Source organism: Triticum urartu, chromosome 5 (assembly GCF_003073215.2).
Source record: "Triticum urartu cultivar G1812 chromosome 5, Tu2.1, whole genome shotgun sequence".
Classification (NCBI taxonomy): Eukaryota; Viridiplantae; Streptophyta; class Magnoliopsida; order Poales; family Poaceae; genus Triticum; species Triticum urartu.
Window position 1 is genome coordinate 420,825,412 of NC_053026.1, and position 20,293 is coordinate 420,845,704.

General features: G+C 46.1%; 1 protein-coding gene across 2 annotated transcripts; it reads left to right on the plus strand.

Annotated features, from left to right (window-relative positions):
- Nucleotides 1-15,742: 15,742 nt before the first annotated feature.
- Nucleotides 15,743-19,207, plus strand: LOC125509466 (bHLH transcription factor RHL1-like). 2 transcript variants are annotated; one of them, XM_048674452.1, is made up of 7 exons: nt 15,743-16,410; nt 16,541-16,615; nt 16,733-16,912; nt 17,278-17,343; nt 17,940-18,005; nt 18,123-18,191; nt 18,477-19,207. In XM_048674452.1, the coding sequence occupies exons 1-7, from the start codon at nt 15,883-15,885 to the stop codon at nt 18,867-18,869; spliced, it is 1,377 nt and encodes a 458-aa protein (XP_048530409.1). In that variant the 5' UTR covers nt 15,743-15,882; the 3' UTR covers nt 18,870-19,207. The 2 variants fall into 2 exon arrangements, with proteins under 2 accessions (XP_048530409.1, XP_048530410.1); XM_048674453.1 differs by having other exon boundaries at nt 16,736-16,912.
- Nucleotides 19,208-20,293: the final 1,086 nt, after the last annotated feature.

The following is a 20,293-nucleotide window of genomic DNA, read 5'->3' on the forward strand; positions in this document are numbered from 1 at the left end:
GAAGTAACTAAGCTGGCAGCTCAGGTGAAGCAATTGGCAAGGACCGGCCTTACCATAATTGACGTAATGGCCACTACAATAAACTGAAGAGTCCAATCACTCCGGCAGTGCCCTCACATGTTGTGCGCATACAACAGGACCGAAGACTCCTCCCAACCAATTCGACGGAGATTCTTCGACCAAGCAACCTTTGGGATAGCGTTGGCCGGCATTTACCAGGGAACGACGCGGGACTTCGCCCGGCGACAGTTCCAGGACGGGCTGTCCTACTACAATCCCGCCGACATAGTAAGTTGTCCCATAGTTCCTCGTCTATGCGAATCATTTAATAATCAATTCATCTAACCAATCTTTAACTGATTTTGAATAGAGATGGAGGCGTTGGGTAGAGGCTCTAAGTAGTCTTGCGCCCGAACCGGAGACACACCGCCAAGCGAAGGATCCCCTCTATCACGAGGACGAGGACCTGGCCCTTATTTATGAAGGGAGGAAGTCTTATATGGAGTGCCTTGACGGCTCAAGGGTAGTTCTCACCCCCGATGCACCGGGGACGGCGCCAGCTTCATCGGTAATGCCCCCTTCCTCTAATCGAAAGTGAGCTCCTCGTCCCCAAGCCCCTAGTCATGTGACTTCTCCTCCAAAGGGATGGTGTTCGAAACACCCACGCGGAGAAACGGCTCCTCGAGGGAGCCCCTGTAGAAGGCACAAGAAGCTAGGGCGCAGGTGGAAGTCATGGGGGCGGGCGGAAGTGCTCCCTCAATTCTCAGGTAATCTCCCTGTTACAGTATTCAACAGGAACGACAGTCTGGATTTTAACTTTCTAATCACTTGCAAGCAGTCCTCTCCTTCTTCAATGCTGACGGGCGTGAGGGCCGGGGTGACATCGGGTCCGAGCAGAGAGGCCGAAGTACATCTTACTTTGAGAGCTACTCTCTAAGTTCCTCAGACCAAAGACTCAGAGGCCTTCTCGGCCACTAATTCCAAGGTTGAGTGCGTCGTAAATCACCATCGGCGAAAGACCTCTCTCAGGAACTTGGCCTTTACCGAGCAAGAGTTTAATGCTCTGAGCTCGGTGGACATGTACCTCGGAGCGACTCGCTCTTTGTCTGAGCAATTAGTGGGTGTTATATCATAGGGCCTACAGGTAAAGTTCTGCCCGAGCCCATTTTATCTTGAAGATTTCTTATACCTTTCTATTTGTTTAAAGACAAACAAGACTGGCAACCATGGTAGTAGCCCCTAAGGCTTGATATGGGCAAAGTTGCCCGTAGCGAGGCTTGAATTTAACATAGAAAGCCTTTTATGGTAGAGTGCTTGGGCGAGGAATGATCAACTATCCGAATCCCTTTCCCAAACAAAGGAGAAATTGGAGGCCACCTTTGTCAAGGTGGAGTGGGTTAAAGAGTTCACCAGGGAGGCGCACGGTAAGTGCTTGTATTTTATATAAAGGTCTCGCTGTTGAGATTATGAGAGTGCCTGATAACATAATCCAATGTAGGAGCAGAAGCCTTGGGTCATCTTGAAAGAGATCTCAGGCAGGCCCGCGAGGATTTAATGTATACAGAATCGCAACGCCAAGCAAACCAACATGTGCTGACCCAGAGGAGGGATGGTACTAATGCACTTAGGGCAGAAAATGCCCGAAAAGCCCAAGAGATTAAGAGTTTAAAAGCTCAACTAGCTGTTGCTGAGGTGAAGAATCGCCGAATAGATGAGACGATTTTTGGTAAGTTTTTATTGCAAGAATCGTTCCTGAGGACGGGGATTGCCCGAGGTGATTAGCAGGCTAACACTTGTGTCTTGGCAGCTGCCCTATCCGGCTAACCCATTGACGCCCTAGGTCCGATGCCCGAAGACATGGCGGCTCATCTATCCATGGTGCACGAGAGTGCGCGGAAATTGATGAAGGACGTCTTCAAGGCTTTATGGCCTGAGGTGGAGCACGTGCCCGAAGATATGCCTGTCCTAGCCGAACGTCTGAAATGGGCTCGGCGCCGAATCTAGGCTTGGAAGTTGTCCGCCTGTCGGGAAGGGGCGAGGGAGACTTGGGCCATGGTTAAGACCCGGTAACAGGCATTGACCCGACGTACCTAGCCGAGGTAGGACCTATGGTGCCGGATGGAGAAGAAATACCCACCAGTCTCATATACGAGAGTGTCATGCATGTTGCTTGGTTTTCACAGAAGGTCTACGCCCTAGACACCTTAATAGATGGACTAGACTGGGTGTAATTAAGTGATTATGTATGAATCTATGTATCAAAGTACTTTATGTCACTATTCAAACCACGCATCCAAACTCTGTCAACCAACCATCGACTTCTACCTCCTCGGACAGTGGCCGAAGAGTGTCCCTTACTACTGGTTGAGGTAATCCGACTAGGTGCTTCAGGAGACGAGGCAATCCGACTATATGGCTCGAACGACAAGAGTGAGGCGGAGAGTTATGTTATATTACTTTTTAATGTAAGAAACATCTTTCGAGAAAAATAGTTCTTCCAACAGTTCCTTTCCTCGGGTAGTTGTGTCAAGCACATGAGTCTGAAGACGGATGATCTCGGGGGTAAAAACCCTGGTCGGGGTTTGAAAGACCCCCTCCATTTTATTCCTATGTCATGGCTGACCGATTTGTACATTTAGGAGCACTAGCTTTCGGCTTTGTCCGTTAGAGGTACTATGCCAGCTTACCCGGGAGTAACAATCACAACAGTGCTCCCTTTTCCCCTTAGCTGAATCTCTCTGGGTTGATGGGATCTTTATGACACCGTCACCCATGTTTCAGGATCTTTATAACGGTGAGCTTCAACTGTTTAACCTAAATTTTGAGATAAAAACCTTGTTTTGTTAAGGAAGAGGCGGTGAGCATTGAACAATTTAGACCGACTTGCCTAGTAACTGTTAGTTTTAGGATTTCTACCAAAGTGGGTAAAAATATGACTAACATTAGTAGCTCGTTCTGTGGTTCAGCCAATGCAAGCTACCTTTATGCCTGGCCGACACATCCTAGAGGGGATGGTAGTTCTGTGTGATACGTTCCATGAAGTACATTAGAAGAAACTCGATGAAGTTATCTTTAAAGTAGATTTTGAGAAGGCCTACGATAAGTCAAATGCTCTTTCTCGCAACATGTATTGACAATGAAAGGATTGGACTAGGCTTGGAGAATCTAGGTTGAATATTTTGTTCAGGGAGGTAGCATGGGGGTGAAGGTAAATGATGCCATTGGTCATTACTTTTAGACTTAGAAAGTTCTACGACAAGGTGATCCTTTATCACCATTTCTTTTTAATGTTGTCCCAGACACACTGACTATTCACATTGGTAGAGCCAAAGAGGACAGTTAGGTAGGTGGATTAATCACATCTAGTATTTTTGAGCAAATTAATCCCACATCTAGTGGATGGGGGAGTTTCCATTTTATTATATGTTGATGACACGATCATTATTATGGAAAATGATTTACATAAGGCGGTGAATATGAAATTGGTGTTATATCTTTTTGAACAATTGTCCAGACTCAAAATTATTTTTCATAAGTGCAAATTGTTCTGCTTTGGACGCGCCAAAGAGGTTGAGTCCAATTACAAGAAGTTATTCAGATGTGTGGACCCAATTAACAATTAATCGCAAATAAGGGTTTTTAGAAGAGTCATTGTCTCCATATAGGAACACCGGTGGAAGAAACTCCTAAAGCAGGGAAGAAAGGTGAAATTTGTAGTTTACGGTTTACGTATCTCTATATCCAATTAATTATTGGAAATTAACTAATAAACAATAAAAATGCATTGAGGATAGACCGAGAAGAAGCTGAGTTGTTGGAAGGGTAAACTGATGTCGTATGGAGGCAGGCTGATCCTCATGAACTCGGTACCCACGAGGTTGCCTATGTTCATACTCTCGTCCTTGACAAATATTTTGCTTAAATCGCTTTATAGGCTCGTCTCAAGTCACCTCAGAACCATTCGATTTACCCTTTTTGGAAGCTTTGGCTGAGAACTAAACTTGCTTTTTTTATAAGGGGGGATTTCATATTGTAGATGGTTGAACAACTAGATTCTGAGAGGATGCTTGGCTTGGGGATACTACCTCTGGCTTTAGAGTATTCTTCTCGGTATAATATTGTTCAGCGCAAGGAAGATCACGTTAGCTTTATGTGGGTCAAATTCGTTGAATATCAGAGCTTTGATCGGGGATACGTGGTCATTGGAAGTTGACGCCTTCTGGAGTTTTCATTGTCAAATCTATGTACATGAATTTGATTAACTCTCAACCACATTTGAAATACAAAAGTGCCACACAAAATTTAAATTTTCATTTTTCGGAACCTTCCATTTTTTTTGGGCCGGTTTTCTCTAGTTTTTTTTCTTCCAATTATGTTTGGGTTTTCTTGTTTTTCCTTTTTCTCCTTTTGTCCTTTTCCTTTTTCCCTTTTTCAATATGCAAAGATTTTTTTAAACTCATCAACATTTACAAAGTTGTGAACTTTTTATAAAAATTCACTAGTTTTTTTAATGTGAACCTTTTCCTACAATTATTGAACTTCTCCAATCAAATACGTGAACTATTTTTAAAATTTTGATTTTTTTCTCCAAATAATGAACATTTTCAAATTGGCGGAACGCACATCTTTTTTCCAAATTTGTGTTCTTTTTTAAAATTTAGATTTTTTTAAAATTCCGTGAACTTTATCAAACACATGAACATTTTTTTGGAAAAATCAACAGCTAATGAATTTTTTTATTTAGATTTTATTTTTCCAAAATCAACGGTCAACTGGTCAACCACTCACCGGTTAACCGAGCGAGCATGCCTACCACTACTGGGCCGGCCCATAGCAACGGCGCATGAGCGCTAGCGCCATTGTTATAAGCACTGACTACGAGCTCTTTATGTTTATACAGTGCTCCTTCTGGACACCTGTTCGCGTCCAATAGATAAGCTTTCGCCTATGGCAACACCAAGAGGGCCGACCCAACAGCGAGATGTCACTATGGCTAGTCGATATACTATAGCCATTCTTTTTCTAGATATTTTATTCGGTTATATAATGAAACTCAGATTTTGTATTTTAACAATAAGAGCATTTCGAACAAATTATGTATTTTTACATTTTTTGATTGTTTATAACAAAAAAATTCAATTTTCAAACATATTTTAGTATAGGTGAATAATTTTCTAACATCTTTTCCATTGTTTGGTAAACATTTTTAAAATAGATATTGGACATTTTATAATATATGATCGACATTTTTAAAATATACGATGAACAGTTTTATAATAATCGATGAACAGCTTTATGATTTTTGAACATTTTCTGAAAGCACAAACATTTTTCTAAGAAAAAGGAAATAATCACCATGTATATAGAAAAAATGTTGAACGTATATTGCAAAAATCTTTAAAAATGAAAATGTGCAAAAGGAAAAACCAAAAGAAAATAAGAAAACAAAATCTTAAAGATGATAAATAAAGTAAAAGGAGAACCGAAACAAAAGCCCACACACAGAACAAAAACTCGAAAACAAGTAACAGCTGAAAAAGGCTGGCTCAACTTGCGGCTCACTTGAGTGAATCCGTGACTATTTGCCGCTCGCAGGTGTAGGTTATAGGCTATTTGGTACGCAACGCACAACCTCCCCGGTGTTGGGAAGCTTCCAGACGGGTTTCTTTTCGATTTTATTTCAAGACCGGTTTTGTTTAGCTTTTTCTTTCTTTTGTTGTTTCTTTTATTTTCTTTACTTTTATTTTTTAAAATATACAAACTTTTGTCAAATTCAATGATTTTTTCCTTTTAGTTGAACCTTTTTTAAATAAATTTATTTTTCTAATATTGATAAATGTTTTGCATTTTGTGTTTTTTTATAAAATTGATGAACTTTTTTAAAAATTGTTTAAAATTATTGAAAATTTCAAACCTTCAAAAATATCATGACCTTTTTTTTCAAAATTTATGATCTTTTTAGAAAATAGATGAACCTTTTCCATTTTGATGAATATTTTTCAAAATCAATGAAGTGTTTTAAATGTTAATGATTTTTTAATCAAAGAAATTTCTTTAAGAAATTGTGAATTTTTTCTCATAATTGATTTTTTGAATTCCTGATTTTTTTTTCAAAAAATATGTTTCTTTATCAAAATATCAATGGACAACTGTTTGATTGTGGACCGGTCAACGTGACTAACGAAGTAGGAAACTGACCGACGCGCCCGCAGCAAGCGATCTCGTCCTTCTTGGCCTGGCCACGAAGGGGCGTGCATGTGCCAAGGTTCCCTTTAATGGCACAAAGGGCGTCGAAGAGGAGTTCTCAATAGGATATTAGGATTGACCTATGTTAACCGTGTCCACTGCAGCAACACCGGTGCAAGTGGGCCGGATTTCTTCCCCGTGAATACGTATGGAATTCTGATGAAATATGTTGTTGATCCGATCATCTTCGGGCTCCGATCCTTGTCATGTCGTGGTTCGCGTCACCTTCTCTTTCTCTCTCTCTCTTTTAAGGGATGGCTTGCGTTCACCCACACCCTGCTGCAAAGGAAACAAAGCTCAGATCTCACCCCACTTCTCAATTCTTACGGTTGCCCATGGATAGACTAGGCGCTAGCTGGGGATCCAGAGAAAATAGCCACCGAGACACCCTGGCATGAACCTGTGGCGAAGCCACGTACAGGCTGGGTAGGCAATTGAGTAATTGACTATGCAGCTTTTTGGTAAAACTAGTATATAGGTATAGAAATATTGAAACAAATTTGTATAAATTCATATGTTTGACTACACAATTACAAATTGACTACACAAGACAACATTTCTGGCACCGTTAGCATCACGAGCCACTTTGTGTCACGTCAGAATGCAGCCCGCCCGGCCGGCCCATTTCCTTCCCACGGCAGGCATTTAGACGGCACCGCGTTTTTTCCTTTTCTCACGACCCAATGATACCCTGCAAGGACGACGACGAACTAGCTAGCCAGCACATGTTTGCAGGTCAAGTCATCTGTAGCCTTCCGTCGCGTTTCAATCATGCGTGTTGACGAACTGCCTGGATTTTTCCCTCGGTGCATCGTGGTTGACTTGTGGATGCGGCGCCTGTGGGTGTGGCGCAATGTCAACTCACCGGGAGGAAAAGATGCTAATGGATTCCAAGTTGACGTTGAAATGAGAAAAGATGCTGACTATAGTGAAGAAGGGGCCCTGGTTTGGACTTGTAGTTTGGACGGCTCCGGGGCCTACGCCCTACGGGGATATGGACGACGCATGTTCGGCCTAATTAGCGGAGGGCAGTGGCAGAACAGTCTCAGTCTCAGTCACACTAGTGAATTCAACGATATGATAGCTAAATTCCCTCATAAGAAAAACAGGTGTGATAGCTAAGAGCATCTCTAGCATGCGCGCGGTCGTAGCAGCGCCATGAAAAAAATCATCTTTTTTGCGCGTGCGCAGTCGGAACGGGCGCCAGCAGACACGCGGTATAGTTGGTTCAGCGCGCGGAGCAAAACGGCATCGCGCGCCCGCTCCCGCATACTGGACAGTTGAGCGCCCGCGACCACACCACACCACCGCCAGCAAAATTCGATCGATGGAAGGTCGTGCCGACATCCCCTCCCCCTCCCTACACCTGCGACCCCTCTGCCGCTGCCGCAAACCCTACCGTGGGGTTGAGGAGAAGAAATTGGCCATGGAGGAGCGATCCAAATTATTGGAATGGGAGAAGTACTTGTCCTTCATGAACACATCTAACCTCGATGATAAGCAAAAGGAGTATGTCAATCTTTCCCGTGAAGAAGTCTTTCCAAAAAAAGCCATGGCCATGGGAAGCATGAGAATCATGGGAGCTACATTGGACGGCATGGGAGACATGGGTGACTTCGGAGCTACCATTGGAGGCATGGGAGCACCTACCGGAGGCGTGGGTGGCATGGGTGGCTTCAAAGCTACCTTGGGCGGCATGGGAGGTATGGGTGGCTTCGAAACTATCATGGGAGGCATGGGAGGCATGAGTTTTGGGTCTCTCATGAGGGGCATGAGAGCACCTCCGGGCTGACATGGGTGGACACGTGTCTTCTGGTGTGCCTCACATATCTTCGCATGATGCCATTGGAGATCTTGTGAACACCATCCGAGCTGATGATGCGGCGCTTCAAAATAAAGAGGATGAGGAAGAATCGCCTTTGGATGAGGAGGAAGAATCGATGAAAGAAGAGGACGATGATGATGTGGCATGATTGTTGATGTGCCATTTGTTTGTGCGAACTTTTATTTGTTATGTATTTGGTTGGGTGATTTTGAACTATCTCGTGCAATTAAATTATGCTATGTATTTATTTTGCACATTTGTTTTTAATGTTTGAAACATCATCATATTGTCAAATGGACATGTAAAATTCATATTTGCAAGCGCTAGCTGCTCGCCGGTGCTGTAAATTAGCGCGTCAGTGGAAGCTGCTCGCGCGCGCCACACTTTACGGCGGCCGCTAGAGCCAGCGCCCTGCTGCGAGCAAAAAAAAGCTATTTCGGTGTTGTAAAAAAATTTACCGTGTCGCGCGGTTGTGCGCGTGTTGGAGATGCTCTAAAGAAAGAATTAATCCTCACCGGACGCCCAAACCCGCCGTCCGGGCAACCCGATCACTGACCGGTCATGAAAATGCGACCCACACATGCGTCTTAAACAGGCCTCAGACATCCATGTTGACCAGCATCCCTCATATTCAGTTTAAATATGGGGCGGATAGAGAGACGCCCGGGCACGCCCGGACGTGTCCGCCACATCGAACCTAACAGCCCTACCCCACCTCAAATTGCACCAAATACACCCCCTCGTTTTACCAGATCCATTTGCTCTCTTCTCTCTTCTTCTTCCTCCTCCGTGGCGTCCGTCTCGCCGCTCTGCCGCCTCACGTGCTCTGCAGCCGTTTCGAGCCTCTGCGCCGCCAGCACCGGCACATCACTCTTCTCTCCCGTCCTTGCTGCCGGGGACGTCGTCGCCTGCCAGATGCCACCGCAATATGTCCGGCAACTCTCGAGCTCCCCCTTGTGTTCTATGTGTTCGACACATTGTCCAGCCTGGTTTTTTTGTGATTTTTTAGGGAAAATGATGAATTTCGATCCTACAGAATACGAGGAGATGGACCAACGGAGTTTGATCAAATTATTCAAGATGACTTTTTTCGATTCGTCGGATTTGAACGAAGAAGTGGACATGATCATGCGCATGAGCATGCAAGAGCAAATGGACAGGCGGGTGGAGCATATTCTTAACTTGAATGGCTCAATCAAAGGGGAAAAGGATGATCAATCGGTATAGGGTGTCCGGAGCACGGATACTGCGGAAGGACTACTTTGGTCTGAATCTAACTTTCCTGGATTATCCATGGTGTCGTCATGGTTTGTGCATGCGGAAACCTTTGTGTTTTGCGCACTATGGTGGAAGTGGAGGCACGCGATGACTACTTCAAGCTCACAAGAGATTGCTACGGCCAACTATTTGTGCTAAGCAGAAATACACGACTGCTCTAAGGATGCTCGCACTTGGTACTGCCGCAGATGCCGTTGGTGAGATGGTCAGGATGGGGGAGAGCACATGCTTGAAGACTACATTCAAGTTTGTCCGCGCCGTGGTCCAGGTGTTTGGCGCAGAGTATCTGAGAGAACTAAATGTGCAGGACACAAAAAAGTTGTTGACTATTAGAGAGGCTAGAGGGTTTTCAGATTTGCTTAGATCAATTGATTGTATGCATTGGCGATGGAAGAACTGCCCCAAAGGTTTGTGGGAAATGTATCAAGGTCCCATCGAAGAGGCCACCATCGTACTAGAAGCAGTGGCATCATGTGACTTGTGGATTTGGCATGCTTTCTTTGGAATGTCGGGTTCTCACAACGACATCAACGTACTTCAACGTTCTCCGGTGTCCAGGGGTTTTGTAATAGGGAATCACCGTCGTACAATTACACCGTCAACGGCCGTGACTATAACATGGGATACTATTTTGCCAATGACATCTATCCTCAATGGGCAGTGGTTGTGAAGACCATATCCAAACCACGGGACAACAAACAAAGTCACTTTGCAACAATGTAGGAAGCAACTAGGAAGAATGTGTAGAGGGCATTCGGAGTGCGTCAAACTCATTGGGGAATTGTTCAAGGAGCTGCAATGATGTGGGAATCAAAAACTTTGTGGCAGCTCAGGACATGTTGTGTTATTTTGCACAATATGAATGCCGAGGATGAGGGTGATGATGTTGCCCAAACCAATGATTTTGAAGCGCCTGAAGAACAAGTTCATATCCCGGAAGATAAAGATGCACGCGTATCTACTCAATAATCTTGTGGAGCATATGTGAACCCATAATAAAAATCAAAAAACTAATGTTTAAGTTTTGCACTTCAAATGATTTTTATGTAAGAATCATGTATTTTTGACACTCCTTTTGTCCACGTGCATAAGTAATCTTAGATTGTGCATCAAACACATGGATCGACCAGTATGCTTCAGCCTTCCTTGGCTTTTTGTACAGTCCTGGTCCTCCGTCACTCTCACTCGGGACTCCGGAGATAGATACTCGACAACAGGAACACGTCCGCTACAGTCACTACTCCTGCCTGAATCTGAAGGAACAGGGGTGTGCAGTTAAGCGCAAAAGACGAGCAGAATTGCTATCCTCGGGAAAGCTCCACCGCATCTTCGCTTCTTGGACAGGCACGCACGCGTGCGTGCTTTCATTTCTTGCAGAGTCACCGTCACGGACGGACGTACGTACTCTCCTGTGGACTAGCGGGGGAGCTGACAAAGTTGAAGAGGCTGTTTGGATTGTGACTAACTTTGTCATATATTATCAGATGATTTTTGCCATATTTATCACACTTGTCTTAGTTGAGTTGATTAAATTGTTAGACATACTTTAGCTTGCCTAAGAAAATTTTGTCACACTTTTTGTGTCTATGACATGTGAGGTTCACTGTTCATAAAAAAAATCCTTGTCTTAGGTGTGGCTAGAATCAAACAACTATCTAATTTGGTCAAACTTGACTAAGATTAGGTGTGGTAAAATATGGCAAGGTGTGGTTGGGAACCAAACAGCCCCTAAGTGCAACAATGAATTCAGAAGGTGCCCCGCTGGCTATCATGGACTCACAAGTCACGGTGTGCGTTTTAAGTACTATTCTTAGCGGAAAAACTTTCAATCTATTCATCTTCAATCATGACAGTACAACGAATAGCAGAAATAAAAATTACATCCAGATCCGTAGACCATCTAGCAACGACTACAAGCACTAAATCGAGCTGAAGGCACGCCGCCGTCATCGCCCCTCCATCGCCAGAGTCCGGCACAACTTGTTGTAGTAAACAGTCGGGAAGTCGTCATGCTAAAACCCCATAGAACCAGCACACCAGAAAAGCAACCGCCGCCAATGAAGAATAACATAGGTTGGAAGGATTCAATCCGAAGACACATAAACGTAGGTATTCAAAGGCACGAACTCTTGATGTTTTATCAAGTAATGTAAACAAAATACTGTAGTACACTAAATAAAGCTAAATGTTACTAGTACTTTAGCTTGTAAAATAATCTTATATTATGGGACAGAAGAAGTAGTAAACTAGAGTTATAATGATATTATGTCGCTTCTCCACTTTGATTTTGAACCGAAGGGCAGCGCTTGCACCTGGTTTTCCGATTTTTGGGTTATCATCTCCTTACTAGAGAAAAACAGACCAATCCACCCCCTCAAATAAAACAACCAATCCCATTTAGAGTTTATATGCGGGGTCATTTTCAGATGATTAGATTTTGCATCTTCCATCCTGCTATAGGTCCGGTAATTTGCTATCAGTCCAATTTCTCAAGCCCAACACCGTATCACACCTTGTCCATCTCTCAAGAGCTAAATTTGATTCATTGATTCATTCGTTCAATAGGATTCCGATTTCAATTTTGATTGGATTGGAATTTGATTATAATAGTCATGTTTGGGTGTCACACGGAAAGAAAATTCTTCGTTCTACAAAGTTCGTTGTTACGAATTTGAACCGCACTTCACATGGAAACCATACAAGAATATGTCATGTGTGCGATTTTGTGAAACTTCGACATTAAAATTTTCAGCCTCATTGAGTCCACACTATAATTTTTTACGAAATTATTGAAATTCGGGACTACACATGTGCTAAGAAGCAACTTGAGCCTATTGGCTGATCTGCTCGTGTGAAGATGGTTATTAAAGTATAGAATTTACAAAATTTTAATTTTGCATTTACACAATAAAATTTTAACAAAATTACTTGAAAAATTATGATCAACTAGAGAGAGCGGAAAAAGTGGTGAAGAAGGGAGTGTAATATAAAATAGGGTACATCGTGTGGCTGCTGGTTAGTGAAGTGCGGTAACGAAAAATATACATGCATTAAAATCATGTCATGTTCTAAAGGTGATGACTTACTTCTTGGGCTGTTTTCGATCTAACCTTCGATAGTTGAACTGATTGAACGTCGTTCTTGGATAATTTCGTGGTAGTTTCATGTCATTTTCTTTTCTTATAGCCATGGTGGGCAGGTCTAGTGCTCTAAATATGTGCTTGAGATGAAGAAGGACAAAGATAATTAATTCTTTCTTTTCAATAAGAATTGATGAGCTAAAAAAAATTCAATATCAGTCATGGAATATAGCAATATGAAAAATAAACGAAAACACTAACGCCCACACGTGTGGGCGTTATCCAACTCGCTCACACGCCTGAATCGTCGTTCACTGTCTTTTGCACGATTCTTGACACGAAAAGGTGGATTTGGTGTGCCATGTAGGACGTGGCTGGTGTGTGGGCGTTGGAGAGTTTGCCCAAACGCCCGCACCACGCTGTTTGCCAGCTACATTGTGTGGGCGAACTGCTTTTCGCCGACACAGCCACCAACTAGGTCATGCGCGTGTGGGTGAACTGCTTTTCGCCCACACGACACTACTACTTTGTGGATGGCAACTGCAGTTACGCAAACGTGGCAACTCAGTACACACACATGGCAACTATGATTCTTTGCTACATGGCAACTGCAGTTACGCGAACGTGGCAACTCGGTACACACACATGGCAACTGTGATTCTTTGCTACACGGCAACTGCAGTTGCCCGTACGTGGCAACCAGATAAATACACATGACAACTGTGATTAACAATACATGTCAATTATGGTTGGACCACACGTGGCAACTAGGTAAACACAAATGGCAACTACTGTTTTGACCATATGTGGCAAGTAGTTAATCACACACGGCAACTACGGTTTGATTACACGTGGCAACTACCATAAATTAGACATGGCAACTATAGTTAACCAAAACAGATAGAGTTGCCATGCTTTTACAACTACACTTGTCATTCCGGATAACTATATCTGCCAACCAGGATGTCAACTAAATCGTCATCCCGCGGGGTACCTAACGTAGCTGCGTCAGGACGTGTGGGCATTTTTGCTTCGTGCCACACGCACGGGATGGAGATGAGTAGTACTTATTGGGCGTGTGGCACGAAGTAGCCGCGCCCACACGTGTGGGTAATTTTAATGTTCACCCACACACAGCCCGTGTGGGCTGCCTCCTGCTCACACCACACACGGTATGTGGGCGTATGTCGTATATGCCACACGTGTGGCAGTTATCAGCGTCCAAAATAAATAGCTAGACGGATGATAAATAGACAAAAGTTGGGTCACCAGATGTAATTAGAGTAAAATCACTCCCAATACATCATCTTTTGGCGTCGTCTCTTAAGAGTAGTGAATATGTTATTTTTTGTACAACTACCACCAATGCATTGTATCTTACATGTTTTTTTTGGTAGACCTCACTTTTGTTCGAATTACTCACTCCAGTTGGATGATAGTTTGAGGTTTAATGATAGTTTGAACATGCATTAGATTGCGTCTAAAGACCAATATTAAAGCCTCTCACCTCATCAATTACACGCCACATAGCAAAAAGTATGACATGAATCTTGAAAACACGGTGTCAAGGTGAAGCATTGGGACATGGCTAACCCATTTGATGCATGACATGACATGAGGGACTGTAAAATCGGACAAATTAACAAAGAAAGTTAATTGCTGTTAACTTATCCAGAATTTTCATTCACTGGGTTTAACCAATACTGGAATCTTCTCTTTCATTTTTAACTGCAGTATGAGATTTAATGATCTATGGATTGCATTGTGTGTTGAGATGGTACCTAGGTTGATTTAGACAATTATAGAACCTCACGGCTCAGTAATTATATGTCATGTAGACAAAAATCTGATGATAATACCTGGGCATCAAGTGGAGTACTGGGAGATGCCTAACTCATCTTATACTCCTACACATGGCACGTCAAGAGAGACGGTAAAACCAGATAAATTAACAAAGACTGTTATGTCATGGGTCTATCCGTTATACTAATGGAGCTAGACCTTAATCAATTCGGCTCCGGACACAAATATCATACTCCAACCCTAGTGGGGGGCTCCGTGCAAGTAGGCTGTTTGGTTTAAACAACGGCGGCTCCAGATTTTTACCTTCGAAGATACTATGAGGGTGCTTAGATCCAAGGGACTATTTTTAGTTTGACTAAAAATAGTCTTTTTTAGAGGTTAAAGTTCCAAGCACCCCTGACTAAACAGAGGCTAGGACTAGTCTTGAGATTAAAAAAATTTAGTCATAGGAAACCTACTAAAATATGTATTAGCCCTCTCTCTCCTCATTTAATTCTTCTCCTTTAACACATGCGAGTTTTGGATTGGAGGGTTTGGAGGATAATAAATGCTCAATAACTTGATTTTAGTCTCTTTAGAGCATGCTTGGATCCAAGGGACTATTTTTAGTCTGACTAAAAATAGTCTCTTTTAGAGGCTAAAGTTCCAAGCACCCCTGACTAAAAAGAGGTTAGGACTATTCTTGAGGCTAAAATCTTTTAGTCATAGGAAACCTATTAAAATATGTATTAGCCCTCTCTCTCCTCATTTAATTCCTCTCTTTAAACACATGCGAGTTTTGGATTGGAGGGTTTGGAGGATAATAAATGCTCAATAACTTAATTTTAGTCTCTTTAGTATTTGGATCCAAGCATGGGTGAGGCTAGCAAGTTTTAGTCCCACTACTTTTAGTCATGGGACTAAAACGTATCCAAGTACCCTGTTAGTATTTGGATCCAAGCATGGGTGAGGCTAGCAAGTTTTAGTCCCACTACGTGCTTGGATCCAAGGGACTATTTTTAGTCTGACTAAAAATAGTCTCTTTTAGAGGCTAAAGTTCCAATCACCCCTGACTAAAGAGAGGCTAGGACTAGTCTTGAGGCTAAAAATTTTTAGTCATAAAAAACCTAATAAAATATGTATTAGCCCTCTCTCTCCTCATTTAATTCCTCTCCTTTAACACATGCGAGTTCTGGATTGGAGGATTTGGAGGATAATAAATGTTCAATAACTTGATTTTAGTCTCTTTAGTATTTGGATCCAAGCATAGGTGAGGCTAGCAAGTTTTAGTTCCACTACTTTTAGTCATGGGACTAAAATGTATCCAAACACCCTCTTAATCATGAGACTAAAACGTATCCAAGCACCCTCTATCATCCAAACCCTCATCCGTTTCTACTTTCACCCCAACTCGATTACCGAGGGCTAATCGGCCGCTAATCCATTCGGCAATCACTCGCACAACCAGCCAACAAACGCTTTGATTAGTGATAGCCATTGTCGCCCCGTCCCGTTTATAAATAGCCGACGACACCAACTCCGTGCAGCCTAGCTCGCTCCCCCACCTTCCTCTCGAGTCTCCATCCATCTTCAGCGGGCTTCGGTTTTATCCTAACCCTAACCTACCCCCGCCTCTCGCGGTCACGCCCTGTAAGCTCTAGCCTGCGCGCGATGCAGCCGACGGCCCGGGAAATGCAAGCCATGGCCGCCGCCGGCCAGATCTCCCTCGACGACCTGCGCGGCGGCCACGCGGGGGGCAACAATGGTGGCGCCGGCGGCGTGCACGACGACTTCCTCGACCAGATGTTCGGCAGCCTGCCGCCCTCCGCCTGGCACGACCTTGCCGCCGGGGCCAAGCCCGAGGACGGAGGGCAGGGCGAGGGGATGCAGCAGCAGCAGCAGCAGCAGCTGTTTGGGGGCCCTTACGACGACTCGGTGATGCTGGCGTCGCGGCTCCGGCAGCACCAGATTAGCAGCGGCCCTGGCGGCGCCGCCGCCTCCGCGAAGCAGATGGTGCTGCAGCAGCTCGCCGATCTGAGGCAGGGCCACCACAGCAACATGCTCCTCCAGGGCATGGGCCGCTCGCCGTCCATCGGCGGCGGCGGCGGGGAGGGCGGCCTGCTGCTCCCACTCACCCTCGGCAACGGCGGATCGGGCGGCGACGTGCAGGCCCTCCTGAAAGCCGCCGCCAATTCCGCCGTACTGATAATCCATCTCCTTTTCTCGAATTACTCCACTTGCAGCCCTTTTTCTCCTCCCCGACCTTGACGAATCGAGAACCTTTTTTCTTTGCAAAAAAGTTAACGTTTTTATTCGCTGCTGGTTTCAGGGAGGGGACGCCGGCGTCTTCGGCGGCTTCACCGGATCGCTCCAGCAGCAGCAACATTTCCAGCCGCATCCACAGGTTTGCCGTTTGCAACACAACACATAGCTTTGCTTGTAAGATCTAACCTACCTACCGCGATGCCGCCGGCGCCGGCCCACCTTCTTTCCCCCTCCCTGAACGGCTTGCTTCTCGCAGCAGCAAACGGCGCCCATGCCGAGCCAGACCTTTGGCAGAGCAGGAGGTGCTCCCGGCGGCGGGGCGCAACCACAACAACAAGCCGGGGGAGGAGGAGGCGGCGGCCCGCCGGCGCCGCCGAGGCAGCGGGTGCGAGCGCGGCGAGGCCAGGCCACCGACCCACACAGCATCGCGGAGCGAGTAAGTTATCCGGCGACGCTAGCTGCTACTACCAGTGTAGTGTTACTGGCTATTTTGGCCGGCAATTAGGCTCATGGAGAATAAAACCAAGGGGAGCAGTTAGCAGTAATGTAATCTAATCAGTTCCCGTGTTTTGTTATTGTTTCCTCGGTTTGGATCGTTGTGGCTTCCGCTAACTACCATTATTCCTTTGTCCTTTTGGATGTCCCGCTACTCGGCTACTGTTCTTGTTCTTCTATACTCCTGTGCAGTTTACTCACATGGCTCCACGGACATCTTCTTCGTCTCTACACTAGTTAATGTTAGATCGATTTCTCCTAGTGAATGTGAACTAATCGTTGTGGCTGGTCGTCGATGTTTCGCAGCTTCGCCGGGAGAGGATCGCCGAGAGGATGAAGGCCCTGCAAGAGCTGGTGCCCAACGCCAACAAGGTGAGCAAAGATATGAGCTCCAGAACGACGATTGTCCATAGATTGTGCTTGTAGTTGTAGCGAAGCTAGCTTAATTTGATTCTTCGAGCCAGCTAGATCCAAGCGGTCGAAGACGAGAGCTTCATCACTAGGGTTTTGGTTGGGAAGCTGCTGCTTTATAATTGCATAGATCAATCAGTTCAATGCCGGCCGGGGATGGATTAAAATAGGGGCTTCAACAGTAGCCGATGGAACAAAAAAGTTGGAGCCATCAGGTTGAGATTTCATCGAGTTTGCTTTGCAGAGCGCGCGTGCGGGGCACATTTACCCGCACGTTGGCCTACTAGACCACCGCCGTGCTCCCTCGGCAACCGCGCGTGCTCCATGCTGGGGTCTGCCGGCCATGGCTTTCCCGGGCCTCCCCTAGAATCCCTGCCGTCTTGCTCGGGTCTCGTCGCGTCGCTCGCCGGCCGGCGCCGGTTCCGAGAGCCTTGACTTGACGGCGCTTTTCTCTCGAGCTTGCTGCGTGCCCGTTTCCATGGTTACCTTTCGCTGTTGTTGCTCTCAATCTCAATCTCCGTGCATGACATGCGTGCGCGTTTCTGGTGTGGCCGCAGACGGACAAGGCGTCGATGCTGGACGAGATCATCGACTACGTCAAGTTCCTGCAGCTCCAAGTCAAGGCAAGCTATGCTATGCATGATGGATTAATTTCCACAATCTACTTTGTGTTGCGTCATGAAATGTCGATCCTATGTATATGTGCATGATTACTGACGTCTATGCCAACATACACGCAGGTGCTGAGCATGAGCCGGCTGGGTGGCGCCGCTGCCGTCGCGCCGCTCGTGGCCGACATGTCCTCGGAGGTAGCCCTCGCTCGCCACTCGCACTCTCTCCCATATAACCAGCGCAGTACGAGCGCCCTCTTCCTCTTCGCCTCGATCGCTTTCACTCTCTCTCCATCTTTTCCGCGCTCGAAAGAATCACCAGGATGTGACCAAACTTTTCAGCGGCACGGCCGATAGCCACTGCCATGCCACAGTGGCTCGCGTGCCGCCGCGCGAAATGACGCGGCTGCCCCGTGTACCGGCCGTCGTACGTCGTACCACTGTACTGATACGGACCATCTGCGTGTGTGCTTGTGCTTGCAGGGGCGAGGCGGCGCGGCCGCCGGAGCGGCGGACGGGAGCGACGGCCTGACGGTGACGGAGCAGCAGGTGGCCAAGCTGATGGAGGAGGACATGGGCGCCGCCATGCAGTACCTGCAGGGGAAGGGCCTCTGCCTCATGCCGGTTTCCCTCGCCTCCGCCATCTCCTCCGCCACGTGCCAGCTCCGCCCCCCGGCCGCCGCGGCCGGTGGCCCCTTCACCTCCGCGCAACACATGAGCGCCGCCATGCGCATGGGCGTCGGCGACGGCGGCGTCCCGGCGTCGCCGAGCATGTCCGTGCTCACGGCGCAGTCGGCGATGGCCAACGGCGGAGCCTGCGCCAACGACGGCGAGGGGTCGCATCCCAAGGACGCCGCGTCAGTCTCCAAGCCGTGAGCCAAGCCCGCGACGGCCGCCGCGCCGCACCACATACGAACGGCGGACGAAACCCTCGACGTCATCATGCATGACCCGGTCACCGCTCGCTTCCACGGTCGCATTTCCGCAGACCCGTGGGCTCCGTAGTGGGCCCAGCAGCTCCCACCAGGCCGCAGGCCCGGACCCCACTCCAGCGGCTGCAGCCCACGGGCACCCCTTTTCTTCTTTTCCTTTTCTTTTTCCCCTAATGTTGCCATTATTTTCTTTCCTCCCCTTTTCTCCACATTACTACTAGTTTTATCATAGCATCATGTTTGTTATTTAACCTAAGTATATATATCGATCAGGGACTGGTACTTCTGGCTTTGGGCCAGCTTCGGCCTCTCTTTCCCCTCCATCTGCATCAGCTTTTCTCCCGCTCCTCATCTTTTTCCCGCCTTTGCCCGGCCCAACCTTTTCGTTTATTTTACACGCGCAAGTTTGTCCTTTGCGGTTGGATGCGGAATTTGGTCGCCCCGCTTTACTCACTAACCCACTTTATCTGGGTTGTTATTCCTCTCTTTGTGATATGTTTTCCGTTTTTATATCGTGTGGATGATGCTTGGAATCTTAGGTTGCTCGTTGTTATCTTGGCAGCTCATGGATTAACATGCATGCGGTTTCCTCCTCGTTTATATTCTACTAATCATGGTAGTAGCTTTGGTTAGTTGAGTGAAAGGGACGCGATTAGCCAACAGGAAAGGGGATATGCTATGATGGGTCTTTCTCCGTGGGGTGACTTGGGACTCAACCGGTCGGCGTTTGGACTTGGGAGAAGCAATGGTCTCGTCCCTCTTTCGTGCAAATTAAGCCAGCATTGTGTGCTGCCACCTGGACGTGTAATCCTTTGCAGGAGGAAGAGAGAAGTGAAGAAAAGGCCAAGGGGGTGAGAGAGGACTTGATATTCAGTCAAGCTTTATTTTCACCTCAGGAGGCGTAAGATCAGGAGGATTCGATATGATGCAATTTTTTTGTGGAAAGTGCAGATCAGGCGCATCTAGAGGAAGATCGATGGTCTTTTTGAGTGTGGGGGGCACTAATGGTCCAAAGTCCTTTTTACTAGTAGTACAATAGTAGTAAGCTTTTCTCGTGTAGATATAATTGTTTTATGCCTTCTCAGGATAGTTTTTTCCCAGTAGAGATCTTGCGATATTTTTTTTTGGGGGGGGGGGGGGGGGGTTGTTCTTGCGATAATTGATAGAAAAGCACATGGAAAGACAAGATAATTACAAAAAAAATCAAAAAAATACTAACCTATTCATTTTCAATCTTGACAACACAACGAACACTAAAAATAATAAAAATTACATCCAGGTCCATAGACCATCTAGCGACGACTACAAACACTGAAGAGAGCCGAAGGCGCGCCGCCGTCATCGCCCCTCCCTCGCGGGAGCTGGACA

What these genes read in the sequence shown, in the direction of transcription:
- LOC125509466 (XM_048674452.1), top strand. Translation starts at nt 15,883, where the DNA reads ATGCAGCCGACGGCCCGGGAAATGCAAGCCATGGCCGCCGCCGGCCAG. An exon ending in ATTTCCAGCCGCATCCACAG is followed by an intron (nt 16,616 to 16,732) that starts GTTTGCCGTTTG and finishes TGCTTCTCGCAG; the next exon opens with CAGCAAACGGCGCCCATGCC. An exon ending in TGGCCGACATGTCCTCGGAG is followed by an intron (nt 18,192 to 18,476) that starts GTAGCCCTCGCT and finishes TTGTGCTTGCAG; the next exon opens with GGGCGAGGCGGCGCGGCCGC.